Source organism: Ictalurus furcatus, chromosome 9 (assembly GCF_023375685.1).
Source record: "Ictalurus furcatus strain D&B chromosome 9, Billie_1.0, whole genome shotgun sequence".
Lineage (NCBI taxonomy): Eukaryota > Metazoa > Chordata > Actinopteri > Siluriformes > Ictaluridae > Ictalurus > Ictalurus furcatus.
This window is the reverse complement of record NC_071263.1, coordinates 24,633,098-24,658,809: the sequence shown is the minus strand read 5'-3', so window position 1 is coordinate 24,658,809 and position 25,712 is coordinate 24,633,098. Positions and strand designations below refer to the sequence as shown.

General features: G+C 38.4%; 3 protein-coding genes across 7 annotated transcripts in view; 1 reads left to right on the top strand and 2 right to left on the bottom strand.

The window, feature by feature from the left end:
- LOC128612296 (digestive cysteine proteinase 2) overlaps positions 1–25,698 on the top strand; it is a 36,614-nt gene extending 10,916 nt beyond the window's left edge. For 3 of the 5 annotated variants that reach the window (XM_053632318.1, XM_053632319.1, XM_053632320.1), the window contains 4 exons: positions 10,428–10,628; positions 10,858–11,023; positions 13,418–13,469; positions 14,993–16,682. In XM_053632318.1, the coding sequence (XP_053488293.1) occupies positions 10,554–10,628; positions 10,858–11,023; positions 13,418–13,469; positions 14,993–15,029 (330 nt within the window). In that variant the 5' untranslated portion in view covers positions 10,428–10,553 and the 3' untranslated portion in view covers positions 15,030–16,682. Of the gene's footprint in view, positions 1–3,071; positions 3,205–10,427; positions 10,629–10,857; positions 11,024–13,417; positions 13,470–14,992; positions 16,683–24,154 lie in introns of those variants that run through there. The other 2 variants (XM_053632321.1, XR_008386729.1) reach the window with 2 other exon arrangements.
- On the bottom strand, positions 513–3,503 carry LOC128612298 (procathepsin L-like). The gene is made up of 7 exons (XM_053632324.1): positions 3,361–3,503; positions 3,069–3,211; positions 2,574–2,771; positions 2,129–2,320; positions 1,809–1,974; positions 1,291–1,396; positions 513–918 (listed from the first exon to the last, which is right to left on the bottom strand). The coding sequence occupies exons 1-7, from the start codon at positions 3,482–3,484 to the stop codon at positions 819–821; spliced, it is 1,029 nt and encodes a 342-aa protein (XP_053488299.1). The 5' UTR covers positions 3,485–3,503; the 3' UTR covers positions 513–818.
- LOC128612293 (uncharacterized) lies at positions 12,895–17,477 on the bottom strand. The gene is made up of 3 exons (XM_053632314.1): positions 16,699–17,477; positions 14,187–14,338; positions 12,895–13,458 (listed from the first exon to the last, which is right to left on the bottom strand). Exons 1-3 carry the CDS (start codon positions 16,813–16,815, stop codon positions 13,047–13,049), a joined length of 681 nt encoding a protein of 226 aa, XP_053488289.1. The 5' UTR covers positions 16,816–17,477; the 3' UTR covers positions 12,895–13,046.
- Positions 25,699–25,712: the final 14 nt, after the last annotated feature.

Here is a 25,712-nt window from a genome sequence, read left to right as displayed (position 1 = left end):
TGTTCCATACTGAACACTTTTGTCCCTTTTGGCTTGCCATTTTCCTTATAGGTCAATAATGTTTCCTAAAACCATGTCAGTTAATCAGTCACACCTGATGGTTTTTAACGCTAGTCTTTTTTAAAGCAGACTTGTTGCCGTTTGTATTTGTGAAGTGTTACTGGTTTTTTTTATTCTTGCCATGTGCAAAATTAATGCAATTTTAAATGAATTCTGAAGATATTTATATAATCCTCTAGAAAGATAAAATAAGACCATTTAAAGCATCAAAACTGGGCTCATTCAGTCCTGTATAGGCTTTGTTGTTGCTGGTCTTTTAACATTACATTTACTTTAGTAGTTTGAAATGTTTTAACATGTGCCTTCCCTGAGTAACGGTCCAATTAATTTTTGATCACTTTGAATGTTATTGTTTACATTGCTCTGAGCATTTAATAAATGAGTTGATTTTAGAAAGAAACAGAAAACGCAAATGATCACACCAAGGAAAGTGGAATTCAAAATGACAAACTCAATACACATCAACACAGTACCAGTAGTAGAAAATAAGGTCCAGCTACAGTAGTCAGAGATATTTTACTCTATTTGTACAGAAATTCCACTGTGCAATGTTTTACATGTTGAATAACCAAGTTAAATAGTTGCTGCAGATTGATTTAAGCATGGAGCTGTCTTTCACACACCTATGGAAAAGCATGAATAGCTTAATATTATTATTATTTTTTTTAAAGCTACCAGATAATGGCAGTTATCATCACTTAAAATAAAAACAAATCCTTCAATAGCCATCATATTGTTTACTTTTATTGTACACACCCTTAAACCAGAGGATAGCTGGCTGATGTGGCAATACCACATTGGTTATTCTTGTTCCTGGACATCTTGATATAGCCTTTGTCACCCCAGTCAAGACCCCAGCTGTAAAAAAAAAAAAATAATAAAAATAAAAAAAAGACAGGTAGTAAACTTTTGTGGTTAATTTGGGCCATTACTTTAAACTTAGTTGACTGTATTTTCTAAAGCTAATGGGATTTTTGTGAATAGGAATTTTCAATTCCTACATTCATCATTTAAGTCACATGTTGGATACATTCATTGATGCATTAATTTAGAATAACAAGGTACAGTAGGTCAAAATAGAGTTTTTGGAGCGCTGCAGCTGTGAGGCAGCAAAGCTACCCATTGTGCATAATAATAATAATTATTATTATTATGTTCAATTATGTGAAGCTAGTTCTAATTTTTGCTTTTCCTTGGAACCTGAAATTGTTAGTTTGTTGTTGCATTTACCTGTTCTTGACCAGCCAGTAGTCCTGTCCATTTTCTGTGCCATAACCAACAACCAGGACACCATGATCCAGGTCAGTGCTGCTACAGTTGGGCTCATCATAGATACCTTTAATCAACAAATTAATGGTAAATTGTTCCAACACTATGCAATAAATGATTAACTTTGTTAATCAATACATTAATGGACCAGCAGGGTATTCCACAAAGCAAGCTAACTTGATAAGCCAGGCTTACTGTGTATCAACCAGCAATTGTAAGCCTCCCCAAGTTACTGTTGCAAGATATACTTTTGGACAAACTTTGAGTTAGCAGAAATAAGTTGCGAGTTGAAATTAGTTGATTGAACCTGGATTGACCTGTTACGCTAAATCAAGCAAGGCTATTTCAAATGACCAAGCTTCATAGAATACCGTACAGAGATGATGCCAAATGAATGTAAACCATTAGACAATAACATTTAGATTCATATTGTTTTGGTAGTGTTAGTAAGTACTGGTGTGTTTACTCTTGAGACTCACCAGATGTATATTGGCCGAAGGATATGTGGCCTGCATCTATGGCGACAGAAATGGGTCCGATGGTGGCCACAGCTTCCTGCAAAGCATTTTCATCTGTATAGGTTATGTTCACATAACCAGTGCAGGTTGCTCCAGTAGTGGCTGGATTATATCTGCAAGGCCCATCCTGCAGTGAGAAAGAGAGAGGAGAATTCACTTTTTTTAAATAGACCTAACAAGGGCCAAAAGGATCCAACATTTCTGTTCAAGTTTTTGTCTAATGGGATGGGCAAAAAAAAATAGAAGCTGTTAATATTACTTTATTTCAGTTTTCCTCTCACCTTGGCCTCATAGGGGTAAGAGTCCTCTGTGTCCAGTCCTCCATTTTCTTTCACATATTCAAAGGACCAGTGCATCCAGCCTCCACCACAGCCCATGTTACCAAATGACCTAGAGCAGTCTACCAGCTGCTGCTCACTGAGTGACACCAGTTTAGCAGTTTTCCTGAATGTCTGACCCTCCAGTGCCCCTGTCTGAGAGAAGAGAGATGGAAGCAGAATAGAGAACAAACGATTATCTTGTAAAAGACACCATACATTTAGGAGATGACAAATGGGAATGAAGGTAGGGTTGAGGAGCATCATTGAATTATTTACTCTTGGGATTAAAGGCTAAATGGCAGTGGGCAGAGGAAGGGCACGTATATTAGAACCTGAAACTGTCTTGTGCTGAATTAAAATTTCTTGAAACATAATCATCAGTTCAAACTCTGCTGTTCATCCTTACCGCACTGAAGGCCCAGCAAGAGCCACAATCCTTCTGGTCCTTAACCTTAGTCACATAGCCCTTGTCCCTCCAGTCCACAGTATCTGGCAGAACAGCTCCACCTGCCTGTCGGAGGAATGTAGATGCACTGTGTCTCTTGGTGCTGTTGAAGGATCGCAGGCAGCCCTTAAATACAGACTGCCTGTATTCCTGGTTATCCTGTTAGGGATGGAGATGCCATTAAATTAGTCACTTAAGTTTTTTGTTTGTTCATAAAGATCATCAGTGAATGGGATTGATTTTCTGGTTTGTGCTAAACAAAATTTCATTCATTCATCCATCTGCAGTAACCACTTAATCCTGGTCAGGGTTGCATTGAATATCCAGGCTTCCCCAAGAAGGCTCAAAGAAGCAGTTGCTGCCAAACGTGCTGAATAAAGAGTCTGAATACTTATCTAAATGAGAGATTTCAGTCTGACTACTTTCTGAACCCACAGTACATGTTTTCTTTCTCACCAGGTCTGAAAAGTAGTTCATGCCGAGTCTGTAGCTCTTAAGGCCCTGGTCAGCCAGCATGTTATGTACCAGGACCATCTTGCGATTTTCCAGCCAGATCATCTTACGCTGAGACTCTTCCTCTACAGACTTATAGATCTTACCTGAAAAAAATAAATACTGAACCTGACAAAGGAAAACATTGCATGACTTCTTAATAACATTCTTTTAAGCATTGTACAGTTGTGGGACATACAGAGTTTCAGTTTTGCAAAATGTGCTTGACTGTTTGATTAAACATAAGATTTCTCACCAAACTTCAATTTCCAGGCACTGAACTCCAGGTCTTCCAGAGAGATTCTGTCTGCACTGGCCAGTGCCACAAAAGAGATGATGGCAAGCAAAACCCTCATTCTGCAAAACATGAGAAAATCCATATTTCTATGTTTGTGTAAAGATTTGCTTCCTTTATTACAGTGTAAAAACTCTCATTTCCCCACTCCATTCTTAATTTCATCAATTACCAAGAAATAAAAAATTACAAATACCTGTATATTTTAACCAGAGTATTTCTTTTTGGTTAGACAATCAGCCACTCTACATAATAAACATATATCCACATGTAAGTGGTACGTACCTCAAATATTGAATTCTTCCCTACATGGAGAGCTCGCACAAGTTCCTTGAATTTATATACCACAGTGTTACAAATCTGCTGCTTGTCACGCACATGATCACACGTGCATTTTTAAAGAAATTGCTTCACATGAGATGATTCTACAGTCATGTGAATATGAGCCTTAGTGATCATTCTTTAATACCTTAATTCCTTTAATGTATCACTGACAAAGGTGAAGAGCAGGGGGAAAATATTTTAGGGGTCAAGCTTAGTCCAAAAAAACGGCATATTAGAAAATCTAAATGAATTCATATTTAAAAACATGAAAATTGTGTGATATAAGCAGTAGCTCCATAAAACCACTATACTGTGGTTTTTGAAAGTTTGTGAACCCTTTAGAATTTTCTAAAACCATCAGATTTTCACACGTCCTAAAAGTAGACAAAGAGAACCCAATTAAACAAATGAGACAAACAGATTACACATTTATTGTAATTGTATCAGATTACACATTTATGGAGCAAGCAGTTAACTAGAAAACTGTAATAACGGCAATGATATTATGTACTGATGCTTTTCTTGAGGTGTGAGAAAAACAACTCTAACTCAGCTACATGACTTGATTTTCAGTGTGATATTTCTGTTATACAATGCTTACATATATATATATATATATATATATATATATATATATATATATATATATATATGTATATGCTTTTATATATATATATATATATATATATATATATATATATATATTAGTGTCGAGTTTGCATTTTCAATTCAGCTTTCCTTGATGTGATCCTTTTGGCTTTTCTCATTCTTTCAAAATCAACTCATGATTAAGAGCAGTTGACGGTTAAGGATGTTGGTCAATGACCCATTTTTAGGAGTTTGGTTTCCTAATCTTATTACTCATCTTATTGTGTAGTACATTCTATGGAATTAAAATTCGAATTTAAGAAAAAGATTCATAAACTGAATGTCATAATGTGGTTGTGGTGTGTGTTAATAATAAATGAAAATGAAAGCACCACTATTATCAAAGTGTACGGGGGGGTGGGGGGGAGTGAAGAGTGGGGGGAAAGTTTTACTCCCCTTAGAGAGACTGAACTAGCTTCATTAATCTCTTCAGCGAAATGATCAGCTTGCATACTAGATCCTTTAGCTACATGTTTCTTCAAACAGATTTGTCCCAGAGTAATTGAACCCCTTCTAAATATACTCAGTTCTTCCCTTAACACTGGCTATGTACCAAAATCATTTAAATTAGCCGTTATCAAACCCCTGATTAAAACACCTGACCTTGACCCCTCTCAACTGTCCAGCTATAGACCTATATAAAATCTCCCCTTTTTCTCCAAGTTCTTAGAAAACGTTGTAGCACAGCAGCTATGCTCGTACCTACATAGGAACAACATTCATGAAATGTATCAGTCGGTGTTTAGACCTCATCATAGCAGAGAGACAGCATTAGTTAAAGTAATAAATGACCTACTACTGGCCTCTGATCAGGGTTGTGTCTCATTGCTTGTATTACTTGACATTAGTGCAGCTTTTGATACTATTGATCATACTATTCTACAAGATAGACTAGAAAACGTTGTTAAGGGAACAGTCCTCTCCTGGCTCAGGTCTTATTTGGCCGATCGTTATCAGTTCGTAGATGTAAATGGAGACTTCTCCACACATACCTAGATTAAATTTGGTGTTCTGCAAGGTTCTGTTTTAGGCTCACTGCTTTTTACTTTATATATGGTACCTCTAGGTCAGATGATTCATAAACATGGAATTAGCTTCCACTGTTATGCTGATGATACACAGCTGTATGTTTCAGCAAAGCCAGACAACAGACAGCAGCTTAATAAAGTTGAGGAATGTGTAAAGGACATTAAACAAAATCAACTCATCTTTCAAAATGAACTCATGATTAAGAGCAGTTGACGGTTAATGGTGTTGGTCAGCGACCCATTTCTAGGAGTTTGGTTTCCTAATCTTATTACTAATCTTACTGTGTTGTACATTCTATGGAATTAAACCATGAATTTAAACATAATCTCTCCATCTGATCTAGTGGACATGCTCAAAATTCTTCCCTAGGGAGGTGTCCAGGAGGCATCCTAGTCAGATTCCTGACCCACCTTAACTGGCTTCTTTCGATGCATAGGAGCAGCAAGCCTACTTTGTTCTCCACCTGAATATCCGAGCTCCTCACCCATAGATTTAATTAACTGTATCTTTTTACATACTTTACATACATTTTAGATAAATACTGTACTGTATCTAAATATGTAAACATTATGCTCATCACTGAAACACATGCAGTAATATTATGGCTATTTTACGGTGATAGAGATTTTTATTCCTGAACTGTCCACTCACATTAGGTTGGGTTATTGAGGTTAGATTAAACCAATCCAATCAAGTGATCAAGTGATCATCTGGATAGGCTATTAACTATATGAACACAATCAGAAATAGAATAGTCTACAATGGGACATTTCTGAATAAAAAATGAATCAGGAAGAAAATGTATGGGTTACGCATGTAACCCTGTTCCCTGTAAAGGGAAAAAGATGTTATATTTAGCATAACACTATGGGAGCGCCCTTGCGCGCGACCGGCATCTGAAACTTGTGTAAACTCATGCCTGTTTATAGGCCTGCCGTGATCAGGTGACATGGCAATTAAATGCTTCGCGTCATATATATATATGGCACCTGTGAACCGCACTGTCAGCCTCTATTATCTGACGCGAAGACACAATTCACAGGCCTGCCCTGGTATGACAAAGCTTCACAACATCTCGTTCCCTTCTCAAAGAACAGGGTTACATGCGTAACCCATATGTTCCATTTCATAGGGAACTCCACGTTGTGTTTAGCATAACACTATGTCATACTGAGTGTGAGGGTCATTGCAAGATACTCAAGCCTGGGGCGGAATGAATATCCAGGCTGTAATATCGAATGAATGTGTGTGACATAAACCACCATGCAGCGGCACACACATCCTGTAAGGATACCCCTTTGGACAAAGCCTTTGAGGAAGCGATCCCCCTAGTGGAATGAGCCCTTATGCCTAGAGGCGTAGCGAGACCCTCATAAGCGATAGAGATTGCTTCCACTATCCAATTAGAGATGCGCTGCTTTGACACAGCATCACCTCTACTGTTGTTTCCAAAGTCCAGCAGCTGCTCCGACTTATGCCACTGGCTGGAGCGGTGGACGTAAGTACAGAGAGCCCTTACTGGACACAGTCGGTGCATTCTCTCTTGTTCCAGTGTGAGGAAAGGAGGAGGGCAGAAAGCCTGAAACACCACAGGGTGGGCAGCAGATGAAGGCACCTTAGGAATATAATCTGGCCTAGGATACAGGAAAGCCTTGGCTAATCCAGGGGTAAAGTCAAGGCAGGAGGGGGCAACAGAAAGAGCTTGTAGATCTCCCACTCGCTTGAGAGATGTCAGGGCCAGCAGAAGAGCTACCTTTGGAGTCAGAAGCTTCTCAGAGGCTGACTCTATGGGCTCAAATGGGGCCCCTGACAGACCTTTCAGGACCACAGGTATGTGTGGCCTGCAGATGGGCATAAACTTCGAAGTTAGAGGATGTTGCCCCACAGAGGCTCCATCAACAGGGGTGTGGCTGGCCAAGATGGCAGCCACGTAAACCCTGATTGTAGAAGGAGCCAACCCCACTGAGAAACACCCTTGTAAGAACTCCAGGACTGTAGCTATTGCGCAGTTCACTGAGTCTAGCTGACGTTCCTCACACCAAAAGACAAAAAGCCGCCACTTGAGTGCATACAATTTTCTCATGGATGGTGCTCTAGCATTCAACATGGTCTCTACAACCTCAGTTGTGAGTCCAGAATCTATGAGCTGGTGCCTCTCAGGGGCCAGACCCACAGTTTCCATAGTTCCAGACAAGGCTGATAAATCAGCCCTCCAGCTTGAGACAGTAGATCCCTGCAGATGGGAATCTCTCAAGGAGTGCTGTCTAGCAGGGATATTATCTATGAGAACCATATTTGAGCTGGCCAATAAGGTGCTACTAGCAGCAGACGTAGACGGTCTTGGCAAACTCTCGCTAGAACTTGTGTGAGCAGAGCGATTGGGAGAAGAATTAGCTGCGCCTGCCTGAACAGCGGGCGTGAACGTAACCTGCCCCCATGGTTGATATATGAGACCACCGCTGTGTTGTCTGTCACAACTAACACATGGTGACCTCTTAATTGAGGAAGAAAGAACTTCTGTGCTAGGAATATGGCCCCGCATCTCTAGGCGATTTATATGCCACTCCAGATGAGGGCTGCTCCAAAGACTGTGAGCTGGACAGCCATCTTAGACCGCACCCCAGCCCGTGAGGGAGGCGTCTGTCATTACCATCTTGCGATAAGGAGACTCCCCTAGAGTGTGACCTGAGGCAAGAAACTGGGGACACCTCCAAATACTCAGAGCATGTAGGCATTGCCACGTGACACTGATTACTCTGAGAGGTTTCTTCCTCAGACGAAACCCCCGACTTTTCACCCACCTCTGAAACGGTCTCATGTGCAATAGGGCCAACAGTATGACGTTGGCTGTTGCTGCCATAAGGCCCAACAGTCTCTTGTAGAGACTGGAGGGGATGCCAAGATCCAGCTTTATCTTGCTCAATGTCGAAAAGATCGATCCTACTCATGTTGGGGATATAAATGCCCTCATCATAGTAGAATCCTAGATAACCCCTAGAAAAGTTGTCCTCTACACTATACTTTTATTGAGGTTCAACTTGAGCCCCCAGCTCCCCAAGTGGGCAAGAACAACATCTCAATGTTGAAGTGGCAGTTCCCTGGATCATGCTAGAATTAACCAGTCATCCAGGTAGTCTAGTACACGGATGCTCTTGATTCACAAGGGAGCCAGAAGAGCATCCATACACTTTGTGAAGGTGTGAGGGGATAAAGCTAGCCCAAAGGGAAGAACCTGATACCGGTATACGTTGTCTCCAAATGCAAACCTCAGGAACTTCCTGTTACTGGGCGATCTTTCTATGTGGAAATTTGCATCTTTCAGATCTATTGTCACAAACCAGTCCTTGAACTGAATCTGTGGCATGATAAGTTTGAGCGTCAGCATCTTGAACCTGTATGTCCGAAGAGTAAGGTTCAGATGACACAGATCTAAAATTGGCTGCATACTCCCATTTTTTTTGTGGACCAGGAAATAACGGCTGTAAAAAACCTCCCTCCCTTAGGGAACGAGGTACATGTTCTATGGCCCCTTTGTCCAAAAGGGATCTTACTTCCTGTGCTAACATTGGGCTCTGCTCTGTTCAGACTACTGTGGTGAGCACACCTCTGAACCAGGGAGGTCGAGCTCTGAACTGGACCTGGTAACCCTTTTCTATGGTAGACAGAACCCATGGAGACACATTTGGCAGTAGTTTCCACGCTGCCAGATGGCCTTTCAGTGATATTAGCTTTTCCATGTTCTGTTGGAGGGAAAGCATCAGATTTTCGTTGTCCTGTGGCAGCTCACTGACCAGAGAAGGCTGAAAACTTGGGATGGACCGTGGCTAGGGGAGGCCCTACAGTAGCCCTAACAACCTCATGTCCCCTGATACATCCCTCCGTGGCCCATCAGAACCATTCTTTTCTTGCCTGCGTGGCTTTTATGATCATTCTTAGATCAGGCCTGTTAGCAGGCTGCAACTGTGGCTGCCCGGTCCCCCTGGCTCTCCGCGGGGGGAGTTGGGCCGACACACTTGCCTTCTGTGCCTCCCTCACACTAGTGCTGGCCCGGGCTCCACTCATGGATGCCCGGGCGACCTCGACACGACGGGGAAGGAACTGGATGAACGCCGGCATAGCTAAATAGCCGTGCTGCTCACTCCTCACGATGGCTGAGTAATCAGATGTCGCAGGGTTATAAACATGGCTAGTGTATGGTTTTCCCCAGAAGCATGATATTTCATCATACACTTCTGGAAAAAAGGGGAGTTTTCTGTGGTGTGAGGGAGATTTATTTTCACTGGAGAGGAAGCGCTCATCCAGCCTGCTAAGAGCCTTACTCTTCCCCAGGCCAGTCTATATTCAGCTTTTCAACTGCCCTAGTAATCACCACAAGCAGCTCTTTATATGCTTGAGAGCTGCTCTCGGTTTTTGGACTCCTCAGAGTCAGCACAGTGAAATTCTTTGCTTCGCATACCCCAGTATGTTAGGAGGTTGGGGTCAGAGCGCAGGGTCAGCCATGATACAGCGCCCCTGGAGCAGAGAGGGTCAAGGGCCCAACAGTCGCAGCTTGGCAGTGCTGGGGCTTGAACCCCCGACCTTCCAATCAGTAAGCCTTAACTGCCAAACCACTAAACCACCACTGCCCTCTTGGTAATGAATCTTTTTTTTGGAATACAGAATGCAAATCCTTACATGAAGATCATTATTTTCAGAATGAGGATTTCACTTATTGACACCTCTCCTGGTTCTGGCCAGTGTAGTCAGTGTCACTCTGGGAGAACTGGAATTCAGTGACTGGAAATTATAGTTTGGTGAGAAATATAGTTTGGTAAGAAGAAAATTTTCAGAATGAGGATTTCGCTTATTGACACCTCTCTCCTGGTTCTGGCCAGTGTAGTCAGTGTCACTCTGGGAGACCTGGAATTCAATGACTGGAAATTATAGTTTGGTAAGAAATATAGTTTGGTGAGAAATATAGTTTGTTAAGAAAAAAAAATATTATACTATATTTTGCTCTGTCAGGTTCAGTTATTCTTTTTCCTTAGGTAAGATCTATAAGTCTGTGGAGGAGGAGTCTCAACATAAGATGACTTGGGTGGAAAATCGTAAACTGGTCCTGGCACACAACATGCTCTAGGAATTATGGGAATTTCGGTTGCTCAGGAGGCTGGATGAACGCAGATTTTGATTACATAAAAGGCAACAGTGGAATTGACACAGAGGAGTCCTATCCTTATGAGGCCAGAGTGAGTAGAATCTGATGAACAACTGGACATGACTAGTTTTGACGGCAATAATCACCATTTGTGAAATTGCTTAAATCTTCTGCTTGCTTATTGCAGGATAAAAACTGTTTTAGTGAGTAGTTATTTATTTAACCAGCTAGCATACAGTTTTACAATATGCAGTAATATTCAGTATGCAATATGCAGATGATCTTTGCTATGAGCTTTTCCTCTCTCTGTCTCTCTTCAGGATAATGATTGCAGGTTTAATCCATGCACTGTGGGGGCCACTTGCTCTGGCTATGTGGATATAATGAGTGGAGATGAGAAAGCTCTACAGGAAGCCATGGCCAGCATTGGACCCGTTTCTGTTGCCATAGATTCAGGCCACACCTCCTTCCAGTTCTATGAAACTGGTGCGTCTCACATTGAAAATCATAAATCAATCCTGTGTTACCAGTTGGTAGTTGCTAATGCTACCAGAACAATCTGAATCTGAATGCTGTTATGTAGTGGTTCACTTTTATTTGGCATAATCTTTGGTCCATTCATTTACTGATTAAAATATTTAATAATTGATTCCATTATGTCGGAATAATTGACCACTATATGATTGATTAAAGGCATCTACGATGAGCCAGAGTCCATTGGACTCATATAAACACTCTGGGTGTTAATTCAACACTAGCATTTTTACTGTGCAGGTAAAAAAAAAAAAAAAAAAAAAAAAAAGAAATACTTTAGGTATGTTGAGGTTCAAAGGAACTATCTTGAATATGTTTCATGTAATGTAGCCTACAACAACAACAATAATAAATAACTATTATTATTATTATTATTATTATTAGTAGTAGTAGTAGTAGTAGTAGTAGTATTATCCAAGGCTCGATTTTGGCTATACCTTTTCATTTCTAAATTAAAATATCTAAACCATGAGTTAATTATTTCTATTTGCAATAACTGTGTTAGTTTTAAATTATATGACTTAAGATAGAATCAAGCAAGATTAAGCCAGTGTGCCACATTAACCACAAAATTTCTCCCTAAATTTACATTTACTTTATAGCTGGGGTCTCGACTGGGGTAACAAAGGCTACATAATGATGTCAAGGGACAAGCATAACCAGTGTGGTACTGCCACAAAAGCCAGCTATCCTGTGATTTAAAGGTGTTACAGAAATGTCAGTGTGACAGCTATTAAAAGGCTCTTTTTTATTTTAAGTGCCGATAAATGGGATTCAGTTTCAAAAGAATAATAATAATAACAAACAATTTTTAGTATCAATATCTTCTACCTTAACAATTATTTCATATTAAGTGGAAAATGGCAATAATACTGGAACTGTGTTAATCTGCACTTGGTCATTTTTAATTTAGCTTTCTTTTCATGATTTGTTAAAAAATATGGCATTCAGTGGTCAGCTGAACTATTTTCATTTAAATAAAAGCATTTCCACACACACTGTCTTATTGTTACACACTGTCTTTTGCAGATGCACTTTACAGCAACGTATTGCTCGACTCCAATCAAATTGTTACCAGTGATTTATCTTACATCTTCACCTTAATATCCTGCAAATGTAGTATTTCCAAGTTTGGTAGTTGAGTTAAAATTCAAGTCAAATAAATGCTGCTCACTTCGCGGCTGCAAAAATAGCTCATTTGTCTGTAAAAGCTGAAGACAAAATGATGTCCTGTTAATCACTTTTTATGCACTGAAGATCAAATAATCTGATCAGGCAATGCTACCTGATATAAAACTAGATAGATTGAAAGTAGAAATGTTTTGATTGCTAGGTTACTATGGATGTCATTCCCATCTCTCCCAACTAACAAAAGCATGAGCATGCTTTTGCGGACAACTACAAGTACGAGGTGCTCTTTTTTCATAAAAAATATATATTAAGCAAACTGGGAATCTCATAGATTTGTGACTGCACATGACTGTCATCTGATCACACTGTTTATAGAGGGTGGATGTATGATGTAATTTATATTGTAAATGTAGATGTAATTTACATTAACATTTATTCATTTAGCAGACGCTTTTATCAAAAGCGACTTACAAATGAGGAAATACAAGCAAAGTGATATATAAAGTGGAGAACAATACAAGTAGTGCTACCATGCAAGATTTATAATTGAGTTCTAGAAAAGCAAAGTGCGCAGAGTAGAGGTGTAAGTGGCAGAGTAAGTTTTTTTTTTTTTTAATAACTGACATTGACATACAGTGAGAGGATAACAATAACAGGACAAAAAATAAATGCACCAAGAGAACATACGCAAGGCAACACTAGAGAAATGACAGTTATTGCGTATAGTAGTATATTAATTCATAGACATAACATAAATTAGGTTAATAATATTCAACATTTTGCAATTCAATCCCCCATCTTGCATCTGCAATGTTTTGCTTACGTTTGGGTTTTGGCGACAAGACTACAAATCCCGAAATTCAACCTTCATTATTGCGTTACCTGCAGGGGACATTGTTCCCTTCACACAAGTTCCTTTTCCAGAATACATGATTTCACTTCCTGTAGCTACTGTTGCAGTGAAAGGACCCTTCTCATAATACATTTGGTGAAACAGTTCATCGTCACATGAAATTTGCTGTTCATAAATACCAAGACCTACGCAGTTTTTCCATTTATTGTAGTCAAATGGTACTGAGAACATTATTGCAAGTTCACCAACTCTTTGCCCTTCATCTGTGAGGATTTCATACGTCAGAACTCCAACAGAACCTCGTGCTGCATATGGTGTTTTGGTAAAGGAACAGGATTCACTGGTCTTTTTTGTGATTGTAGGCTGGGGAGGATTGAGACAATATCCACTGCTGGTGTGGACCCTGGTACAGAGGTAATAAAATAATAAGAATTATACAATTCAACATTGATACAATAAGATTTAAGCTTTAAGAACTAGCATAATATTACAAATATGAAACATTTTACAAACATGAAAAATGTTAAGATAAATTGAACATAATTAAGTTAAGTTAAGATAAATAAAACAAACCAAACTTTTATAAAGCCAAATGTATACGAGTGGCCATTTTACAGCTGATTTGGAGTACTGGCATACTCTGATGCTAGAGTTATGTACTGTACACACATAGCTCTAAAGTTTGACCAATGCTCAGTAACAGTTCTACCCAACAATCCCTGGCTCTGAAAGCGTAGGCAACCATTGCATATTTGTGCTGTTGTGAAGGATTCTACTAAGGGGCTTGAATAATTTTTAAACTGGAGAAGTCATTATAAGTTGCATTTTTGGTTGAATTTGGGGAAACCATTGAAGCATTTGTTGCATTGAACTATTTCAACTGCATTTGTTTGATTTGTTCATTGCAAACAGCTGAAAGTCTGTACATTTTGACAATAAAAGTACATATTTATCAAATATAAAAATATCTTTAAGCAAATAAAAGAATATTTTTTTAAGTCACTATAATTTTTGTATTTAGTTATATTTTAATTTCAATGAATTACAGAATTAATACTAGAAATGCATAGTTAAAATTGTTTGTTCCAAAATAGTCAAAATATATTGGTCATAAAATTTAATTTCACTTACCTTGGATTGGCTAAGGTGTACATGTCACTGAAATTGGTCATTTGAATGGAAACATTTCTTATTGTGTCTATATTGTGAGATATATTCTCAATGCTGGTGCCTCTCAGTGACTCCCCAGCCATAATAGCTGATGGTTCTGCACTTTTTCTTGTCTGTTTCGAAGAGGGGAAAAAACAACACCATAAATAATGTAATTTGTGCTTTAGGAAACTACAGAAATGAAGAGGTTTTTTTTTTATTCACGCTCATCACATCAATATTAATTATGCAGTTAATGTAGCTGTCGCTGAAAGCAACATGGGTCTTTTCTTTCTTTAAGCCTTTAAAGTATTTATTTGTTATGTTATTATTACAATAATGCAATGTAAATATTAATAGTAATTTGCCTATGTGAGTTTTGTTTTACAAGGGTTGCAGAAATAGTGACACCTACAGGTTAAACTAGTGAGCTGCATTTAATTTAAGTTACTGTGGTCATGTGATTAGCCTAACTAATAGCAGTGCAAAAATGTGCATGCAGTTTTTTGGTGCTACGCTGTACACGGAGTTAGATGCTAAAGAAGAGAATAATTAAACGGTAAAGCGTTACAGCAACTCCTAGATTTCTGGTCGGAAGGCGCACACGGTATGTTGGTTTGTGATGTTGTGCATTTCATGTTTGTATTGCAATGTAATAGCGCAATGTTTCCTAGGGCCATTAATGCTAGTTTAATATGTGAGCAAGATGAATGAATACTCATGGACTCTTAAGAACATGCTTATGTACAATATGCTCATGTGAGAATGTGTTATGCACTTTATTTCAGTTTTTCACGGTGTTTGATGGTGTTTGACGGTGTTTGACGGTGTTTGACGGTGATTGAATGCGCTTAAGTTGTGAAGGAATGCAATTAAAGAAACGACAAACATCAGTTGAAGCGTACGTTTTAATCTGACCAGAAGAATAAGTTTGGGAGCAGCTACAGTTAACATAACACATCTTCATAGTTATGGAATAAAAATATTTAAAATGACAGATCAGTATATCTAATTGGTCTGTTATTAGTATTGGATATAATCAGGAGATAAGTATATCAAAGCAGCAGATAACGTACTGGAGGTTTTACTGCAAGATGAGAAAATTAATAGTAGATCTGGGTTTAAAATGTAAAATGTTATTTTCTATTACTGGCATGCTACTTTGATCATTCTTTAGTTGGGAGAGTCATGAAAGTATTTTAGGACAACTTTATAAATATGCAGCAGTGGGTCATGATGATAGATTTTGATGGGCAGTATATCATATCTTAACTAAATTTGAGGCTATCACACTTGACTTACGCTATAGGCTACTATTTAGTGAATTTTAGAGTAATTCGGTAATTTACAGCAGAGAGTCTAAAACATACAGCCACCTGGCATAGTGTTTTAAACACCTTTAGCCCTTTATGTGTGTTTGAGGTGGTATCATTATCCAGGACAGGTTTCAGCAAAATTTCCAGACCAACTATACCTTAAAACCTACATGAAAGTAGCCCAAAAAAATTGGGCACTGGAAAAGGGAGACTTCCTCTGTAAGCTATTCCTGAATTTCTATTGTATTTCTATTGACATTATCCACTTTGTCCGCAAACAATAAAAGCATCAGCTTATATCTGTCAAACAGCAAAACTTTTTTAAATCGTTGATCAACTGAAAAAGGTCATCAGTATTGCAAAAGATCCATCAACAGATCCATCTGACACTCAGTACGTTTACATGGACAACAATAATCCAATATTAACCCAATTAAGACAATACTCTGATTAAGAAACTAGCATGTAAACAGCAATTATTGATGACCTTAATCTGACTAAAATCGTACTCGAAGTAAACACAAATCGAATTAAGATGTGTGGAGTATTCCTGTTTTAGTCACGTTATCGAGGTGGATTACAGACATGTAAACACCTTAATCACACTATTAACGTTGTGTGGGAGTTTTCACTGCATTTTGTGACAGGACACGTACACACACGGCAGCGCTCAACCATTTTACGGCAAACAAGAGAGCTCGACTGTGTCCGAAACATACTTACTTACTATATAGTAGGATAAATCCATGCATTTCGCCTACTATATAGTAGGTAAGTTTCCGAATTCGGCCGCAGCCAATGGCGTCATTCAGTCATCTATTTGTATGTATAGCACGACAAATAATTAACTGCACTTGAAGCTTTTGTAAAATAGTCAGTGAGCGAGCTGATGGTAATATGATAAGACTGGTTGACAGTAGGCTTTCTTAAATGAATAAATAATAATTTCATGCCATTACCACATCTGCTGCTGTCCATCCTTCACCCAAAATTGCATGAGTTTCACACATCAAATATCATGCAGACATTTTATTGGGTATATTTCCTCTGAAATTAATTCCTGCCTATGCCACTGAATGCAGTCTGTGCATTTCAGCTGAGCTGAAATTACATTAGACCTAATTTTTTTAGCTTAAACTTATCAGTTTTAATTAATTGACAATTTCTCAACCACTCACCTCTGTCCTGAATGGCCACACTCTGTTTTCGTATACTGACATGACCAGTATATTCTCTTCTTTTGGACAGCAGCATGTACAGATTGACTGAAACAATCTTCCACAGATCACACACATTCTGACAAGCAGGCACTCATAGAGAACAAGCTGGCACTGAGCGAGAAGATCTCACACATGCAAGCTGGATCAATATTTATGATGATGCAGGCCAGGCTGGAAAGTCCATGGACATTTAGGGGAATACCAGGAGTATCCTGTCAGCTTGATTCTGTTGCTTTTGTGAGAATCTTTGAGAGATGCAAAGAAGCTCTGGAACAGAGAGGTCTGCTGTAAACCTGTATTTTATTATTATTTTTTATCAAAATGAACGAGTCATACACGAGTCATATTGTTATATGAGAGATATAACAAACTCTTTATATTCACCAACTGGATGAATGCAGTACCAAAGTGGAATTTCATCTCATCATCGGTTTCCCATTTCTGACTCTACTGCATATCCCTTATAGTACTTGTTAATTTAAATATATATAATGTGTAGAGTTTGCATGTTCTCCCCGTGCTGCGGGGGTTTCCTCTGGGTACTCCGGTTTCCTCCCCCAGTCCAAAGACTTGCATGGTAGTCTGATTGGCGTGTCTAAAGTGTCCGTAGTGTATGAATGGGTGTGTGAGTGTGTATGTGATTGTGCCCTGCGATGGACTGGCACCCTGTCCAGGGTGTACCCCGCCTTGTGCCCGATGCTGCCTGGGATAGGCTCCAGGTTCCCCGTGACCCTGAAAAGGAGTAAGCGGTAGAAGATGGATGGATGGATGGTTGGATGGATATAATGTGTATTTACAGTGGATATAAAAAGTCTACACACCCCTGTTAAAATGGTAAGTTTTTGTGACGTTTCTCTCAATGAGAAATTATAACTTAAATAAATTAAGTGAAAAACAACCAGAAACATTTTAGTAGGAAAAAATAGGAAAAGTAAAAAATGTTACAATAACCTGGTTGCATAAGTGTGCACACCCTTTTAGAACTGGGCACGAGGCTGTGATCAGAATGAACCAATCACATTCAATCTTGCGTTCAAAAGTAATTATCATTCAGTTGTCATCAATGAAATTGTTCTGATTCTGATAAAGACCCGCTGTTTCTTTAGGATTTTATTCACATCTTCTTGGTTTCATCTGATTGCTGAAGCCATGGTCCACAAAGAATTTATGGTATCTCATGGTATCTCACTTGTCAAAAGGAATCAATCAGGAGAGGGTTATAAAAGAATTTCCACAAGGAAAAAGAGCTTTTTCAATCTAGAAGCTAGTATTGCCCCCTTTAGCAGAAATAACTTCTTGTAGGCATTTTGCATTATTGTCCACCAGGCTTGCTAGAATTTTTGACCACTCTTCCATGCAATATTCTTTCATTCATTTTTTTTTTTTAGTTTTTGTAGTCACAAATATCAACTGTTTGAACATGTATCCAATCATTTCTTTAAAATAAACACTTTCTTGAGGGGAAAACAAAGGAATTAGTCGAGAAGCTTTTAAACATACTTTTTAAATGGCACATGAGTTTTGGTAACAGGAATCCTTGTAAAAAAAATCAATTAAGTTACCTGAGCTGGACCAACACACATTTTGAATAGTTATGTATGTGTTATTAGATTCAGTATTGTAAAAAGTTTTTTAAAAAAAAAAAAAAAAAAGTTTAATTTCAAAGAGTTACAACAAGCAAATGACATCAATTCGGTGGAATGGCCCATATATTGTAATATAAAAAGAATGCTAAAGGCATCAAAAGTGAATATCATGCACTGCTTCCTCAGTATTGGTGTTACGCTACTAGTGCCACGTGTTTATGTTGGCTGTGAAATATGGACTGAGGTTATTCTATAATTGTCTGGGTTATCTAACTTTCGCAAAGTGTTTTGAACAAGGCAAGCGGTAGTAAGTAGCATTAGGAGAATGGGTTGCATTCTGTGAATTTTAATGCTGGTTAACAGGTACAGACAATCAGTGGCTAGCGTAACTTGGATGTCTAGCTAGCTTAGTAATTTTGAGGCCAAAAATTCTTCACAAGGTTGACATGACAAAAAGAGAAGTTGGGGGTTAGGTTATAATGCTTTCCACTATCTCTACTATAATGTAGATTAACTTAATTAGGTTGTGAAAAGGTTTGGCAGTGAGGTGCTAAAGGCAGGAGAATAAATATTTGCAAGCCACCTACATTTCCTGGTGAGTCTACAGCGCCATTTTGTTCATTGGGAGAGTCAACGTCACATTTGCAAAATGAAAAAATTATATAAAGAATAATGAATGAAAAAAGCTGAAATGCAATGAGGAGTTTGTTTACGGTGACAGGGTTCTCTTCCGGGCAACAACGTTCTCTTCCGTTGCATGACGTGTTAGTACTTTTAGTACATGATATAACTATGCCAATTGGGACACAGGGCCTGTGTTTTAGTGTCTGATTGTCAAGCTTCTGTTGTTGTTGTGTTCGTATTTTGTTGTTTATGACACAGCTGTGTTCTTTCTCTATGTGTTTTGCTTAGTGTCCTTTGTTTAAGTTTGTGATTCTTATTTTCAATGTTTTGTTTGTTTTTCATGTCACTTTAACAAATCTGTACTTGCATCTGCCTTTGCCTCCATTACGTGATATATGGTCTGATGAAACCAAGGTAAAACTTTTTGGGCATAGTTATGAAAAATATGTTTGGCACAAAAACAAGACCCAAGAAACACCATACCCACAGTATGGCATGGTGGTGGCAGCATTGTGCTATAGGGCTGCTTCTCTTCAGCTGGGACTGTGGCTCTAGTCAAGAGAGAGGGAATCATGTATAGTTCCATATACCAATTTATTTTGGCACAAAACATGCAGGTCTAAAACTTTCAACAGCTAAAGATGAAGAAAAAAATTCACCTTCCAGTAAGAAGCACAAATCCAAGTCAACAAAGGAATGGCTTCAGAAGAAGTCTGATGTTTTGGAATGGCCCAGTCAGGGCAGATCCAAGCCCTTTTGAAAACCTGTGGAAAGTCCTGGGCTTTATGCAGAAGATCCCCTTGCAAGCTGCTCTGGAGGATTTTTATAAGATGTAGTGGAATATAGTTAGTAGACACATACCCAAGCAAACTGAGTGCTGTATTACAAGCAAAAGGTGCTTTAAGTAAGTATTAGTTAAGGGGTGTACACACCTATGGAACCAGGATATGAGTTTTTATCATTATCTTCCTAAAACATTTCTATTTGTTTTTCACTTGACCATGACTCCCATATGTGGTTCTTTCCCAAATCATTTCCACAAAGTTGGAAGCACACACTTATAGGATATCATTGCATGCTGTAACATTACAATTTCTCTTCACTGGAACTAAGGGACCCTATTCTGCTTGAGTATGACAATGTCCCTGTGCACAAAGCGAGGTTCTCAAGACATGGTGTTCCAAGTGCAGAAAGGACGAACTCACGTGGCCCGAGCCCTGACCTCAACCCCACTGAACATTCTGGGATAAATTTGGAACCCTGACTGACCCTTCTTGCTCAACATCAGTGCCTGACCTCAGGCTCTTATGACTAAACGAGCAAATCCCTATGCATGCCTTGCTCCAAAATCTAGTGGAAAGCCTTCTCAGAAGAGTAGAGGATATTATAACAGCGAAGTTGGTGATGGTCAGGAATCCACAAACCTTTGGCCATAAAGTGAAATACTTGTTTGTGGGACATAACTGAAATTTAAATTTTATTTGGCAATTTCCATTGGAATCAATAAAGCATCTATCTGTCTATCTGTCTATCAATCAATCAATCAATCAATCACTGTATAGTTCCTGCTTCAATGTAGCCAGTGTTCAAGATCAGTTCAAGTATATGCTTGGAAATGTGATTTCATGATGCTGGGTATTTTGCAGCTGGACAGTGAGATTATGCAGGACAGGGATCAGGCATTTCAGGGTATTTCAAACTAGTCTGTGGGCATTTTATTAGGATCAATGTTGCTTTTGGTTTCAGTTTTCCATGATGGTCTGCATCATAAACCAGTGCAAGAGAACTAAGATGCTCTGGAGCAGAGAGGTCCTGCTATAAGCTTCTGGTGAATATGCAATATTTCATAGCACCAGAAATTAATGCATATTGTAGTGTATTATTATTTTATCATAAATAATATTTCTAATACACTACTCTATACATGAGTCAAACCTAGAATCAAAAGAAGAAATATTCACATAAAAATGGCTTGTCCAGTCAGCAATGACCTGTATCTACTAGCCTAACTGCATCAATACATAGCATGTGAGAACCAAAGTGGAGTTTACAATTATAAATAAATTCCTTCTATAAATGTGCTAATACTACATGGTCAAATAGTGACGCCATGGTATGCAAAGTTTGGTATGCATTGTACTAACTTCCATGAACAAGCTCTCCAAACTTATATTCTATTCTGTTGATTATATGTTGGGCTTGTGGAAGGCTCCATTACCAAACTTTGGCATGTAGCTATGCGCATTCCTTTAAAATATTTTGAGGTATAAGTGGACATGCTATCATTTCTACCTTCCGTTTCAGTTACCTCAGATGAACCTTAAACATGCCTATACAATAATGTGGGGAAACTATGGAGATGGTTAGGAATATAACTAATTAGTTAGTGGGGCACAGGAGAGCAATTAATGTGCAGCCATCTTGTTCGACGCTTCCACATGACTCCACAAATGTGTAAACTAAAGTTGCAAACAGCCAAGTAGTGAGATGCGAGCAGTGAAACAGTAGAATATTCATTAAAAAAAAATTGTATAAAGGTATACTTGAGCATCTTTGAATCTTGTACTGTGAAATCATGTACTGTGACAGTCCCTACTGCTCGGCCGTTAAGACAGTACGCACTGATCAGTATGTGTGTGTAGTATGAATACAATCCCGGATATACTACATCTGCCATGTTGGCATTGTCATGTGACCTTTGAAGTCATCATAAACACAAAAATCTTAAAGGGACCACCAGATTAAAATGCACCTATTATGGTTTTTCAAATATTACCTTTCATGTAGTGTGTTACAGAGCTGATTGTGAATGTAAAAAGTTTCAAAAATCAAAGCGCAAACGGAGTTATTGACTCCCAAAAGAAGGAACCGATTCTGAACAGCTGAAACGAGTTTTTAGTAATTCCAGACCTTACTTCCTGTACTAAAAAAAAGGTTTGTTTAATAAATAAATAAATAAATAAATAAACAGCTCCGCCTCTGGTTTTCTTTTCATTTTTTTTTTCATGCGGAGGTGAAACTCGTTTCGTTAGTGGGCGTTCACTTTTTGAAACACTCTAACAGCAGTAGACCAATCACAACAGACTGGGACATCTGACCAATCAGAGCAGAGTATGCTCTCTGAAAGGAGGAGTTTAGAACGAATCCTTTAGAACGAATCATTTAACGAGTCGTTTTGACGTGGGGGGAAGCTGCAATTTAAATTATGAGCACATTAAAGTGTTTTTTGACCTTGGATACATATAAATCTATTGAATGAACATTTCAAACAAAATTAGGCACATTTCAAAACCATAATAGATGCGCTTTAACAACTGGGCAAAATGTACATCAGGAAAGTTTTAATTAATTTAATGTAATTTAATGTGGGCGGGGTTAACAGGCTGAGGTAAATGTGCTGCCGTTAGCTTGGCCGGGTAAGGCATGATGGAGATCACAAAAAAGGTTTCAAATACTGAGACAACTGTTTTCTTGTTTAAACCTTCAACAAGTTAACAATTTATTAGGGTATTGTTAAACAAGTCCTGTTTAACCAAGGTTTAATACTTAAATAATGTCTTCCACCATTCTTTGTTCTGAGCTAGTCCGCACCAGTCCCGTTGCATTATGGGATTTTTGACTCGTGCAGTGTCCATCGGTTGCATACTGCAAAATCTCACCGGAAGCAGTACGCCATCCGGGTATTTCTCACCTACTGAGAATTTAGACATACTACCCCTCTAGCGTACTGCTTTTCAAACTGTGTAGTAGGGTAGTACGCGATTCCGGACGCAGCCAGTGTATATGCTTGTTTTAACTGTGATTAACACATTAGGGTAAGCATTCATAAAGTCAATTGAATGTTATCACATTTTGACCTCTTGTAGGTGCAGGTCCTGTAACCCATTCATTTGTAAACTGTACACAGACAAAGAAACTTTACTTGCTTGAATTGCAGAAAATCTGTAGGTGATTTTAATTTAATTTGCTACAGAACGTACTTGAGAGTTTTCAGTAATTGTCAATATGGCCCAGTGATCTGAATTTTGTATGCACTGATTTTCGCCCACCTAAGGGCACCAGTTTCACATTTTCTCAGGACTAAACTCGCATATAATAACAAGGCAAAAATTATTTATTTGCACAAACATAAACACATAGCCCATATTATTTTTATGCCCTTATTTAGCAAAACATACACATTGACCCAGCGTGTGCAATGGACATATGATCCACTAGAGGGCAGAATTTGTCTAAAATAACTCACTTTTTTGAATTATGAAAGCATTTTTTAAACTGATTGAATCTATTTTGAGTTCAGTGTTTTCTACAAAGCTCTGATATTCATTTGATTGTAGCTGTAATAGCCTACATAGAGTAAATCTTACTTAGAGTAAGGGTTTTTTGTTTTTTTTTTGTTTTTTTAAACTTGGCAACCTTGTGAAATGCTGCCTACAGTCTTTTCACAGTGGAATTAGTCTGATTATTTCAGGTCAGAGCTGAGTTTTAGTTAGGTCAAGCCCAAAATCACAAAAAAATATCAATCTTTTAATGGTCTTAAAAACAAATCATTGCACTCTTGAGACCTGTGCCACCATTTGCACTTTTACTTTTGCTGCAGTGAACTGGTTGGGGGGAAAATGCTAGAAACAGGGAAATTAATTTTACCTTCTTGCATGCGAAGGTAAAATCATGATAATGATTAAAATGTTTGGTGTAAAATTCAAACTAACCCACGTCTGGGTGTACAAAATTTAAATAAAATCAATAGATTAAAAAATATAAATAAAAGAAAATAAAAAGTTGTCCTCATGTTTACCCACAAGGCTTAAACATTTAAAGAACATTTAAAGGAAAAAGCTATGCCATAATACGTTACTTTATCTGTTTAATTCTTGATAATTTTCTGACCAATGATTTGTTGTTAAGACCATTAAAAGCTTACTATTTTGCCATTTTGGGCTTGGCCCATTTATTTATTTATTTATTTCTTGCCCAGGAGTGTATATGATGTCTACATCTACAGTAATTGTGCAAAAATACCAAATACAAAATGCTTATTTCTTTTAAATGACACTGAATTAGCAGAAACCACTGGTTTTAAGCTTGATGTTTTGCTAGATGGCACTGTTTTACCATCCAGACTGCTTTCTGGTTGGGAAAGACTGTTATTTTCTTGTTCACTCTTGAAACTATTCAGATGAAACTATTCTGTTGTTCCACAGGCTGACCTCTGAATGATACATCCTGCTCAGTTTAGATTAAATCATCGCTTCTTGCTCCCTTCCATAGAAAGCCTTATAAAAGTTCAACGACGGGACCTCATTTAGGTAAGATAAGCTAAAATTTTACTGATCCCAATGAAAATGTCTGAATAACTGTCAATTGCAAATGGTTTTCATTATTCCACCAAGTCAGACTGGTAAGTAATGCTGCTATATTTTACAGGCCCATTTAATTGGCCTGTAAAAAGTCAGTGGTTTCTTTCTGGGGTTTAATGAATCTAGAAAATATCAGAGTTCTACTTTTTAAATTAAATTACAGGGGAAAAAATGAACTTATTCTACACGATATTCTAATTTTCTGAGATGCACCTGTATTTGAGTATAGTAGAAAATCACATACATTTCACATATGGTTATGAGAGTAATATGTGATTACATATGAAAAGCATGTGAAGGAGCATTTCACCATGTTATGCTCTGAAACGGTATATGTATGCAGGTAAACATAATACATAATAATGTGATCCCATGTGCATCATGTGAAAATAAATCACGTGAAAAATAAAAACAAATGACAGCGGTGAAGAGAGTGAGCAGCTTTAGGTATCTCGGCATACTCTTAAGTGAGGACCTGTCATTGAGACAGCCTCTCTACCATCTGTGTCAGCTGAGGAAGTTCAACATCTCCTCGGCTATCCAGAAGTCCTTCTACATCACCACTACATCCTCACTGAGAACATCACCACCTGGTACAGAAACTGCAGAGGACTGCAAAAAGCCTCGCCAAGGGTGGTGAGGTCGGCTGAACAGATCACCAGGTCAGCACTGGCCAGAGCCTGCTGATCATCTACACTAGGCAGGTTCAGGACCAGAACAGGAAAGATCTTAAAGGATCCCACACAACCCAACAACGGTGTGTTCCAATGGCTGCGATCTGGAAAATGCCTCCGCAACCACATGGCCAGGACTGAGAGGCTAAGGAAGAGCTTCTTCCCACAAGCCTTCAGAACCTTGAACTTATGAACACCACCACCCTACAGATACTCTGCATATGACATTAATACATGCACACACACATCTGATTGTACGTCACATATGGTATATGTGCATACATACATACATACATACATACATACATACATAGTAAATACATACACATAATTGTGTGTTTTTGTATGATCTTGTTTTGTCTGCATTCTTCCTCAGCCCTATACCCATTGTTATATTGTCTGTATAGTCTATTTATTTTTCTTGCTATGCACAGGCTTTGGAGTTGCTGCATCTCATTTCACTGCACCTTTTGGACCTGCTACGAATGTGCATGTAACTAATAAACTTTTGAATCTTGTACCCTGAATCTTGATTATTATTCACTGTTCGTGTGATCGTGATTTATTCACAGTTTGGGTAGTTTCTATGTGAGAGACCTTCACTTGTGTAACTTGGCTGAAGTAACTGGCTCCATGTTGACCATACTGTTTTGAATTAAGACACTGTGCATGTGGGACGATAAACTGTTAGAAAGTTATGTCAAAGCATTAGGTCAGTCATCTGTCTC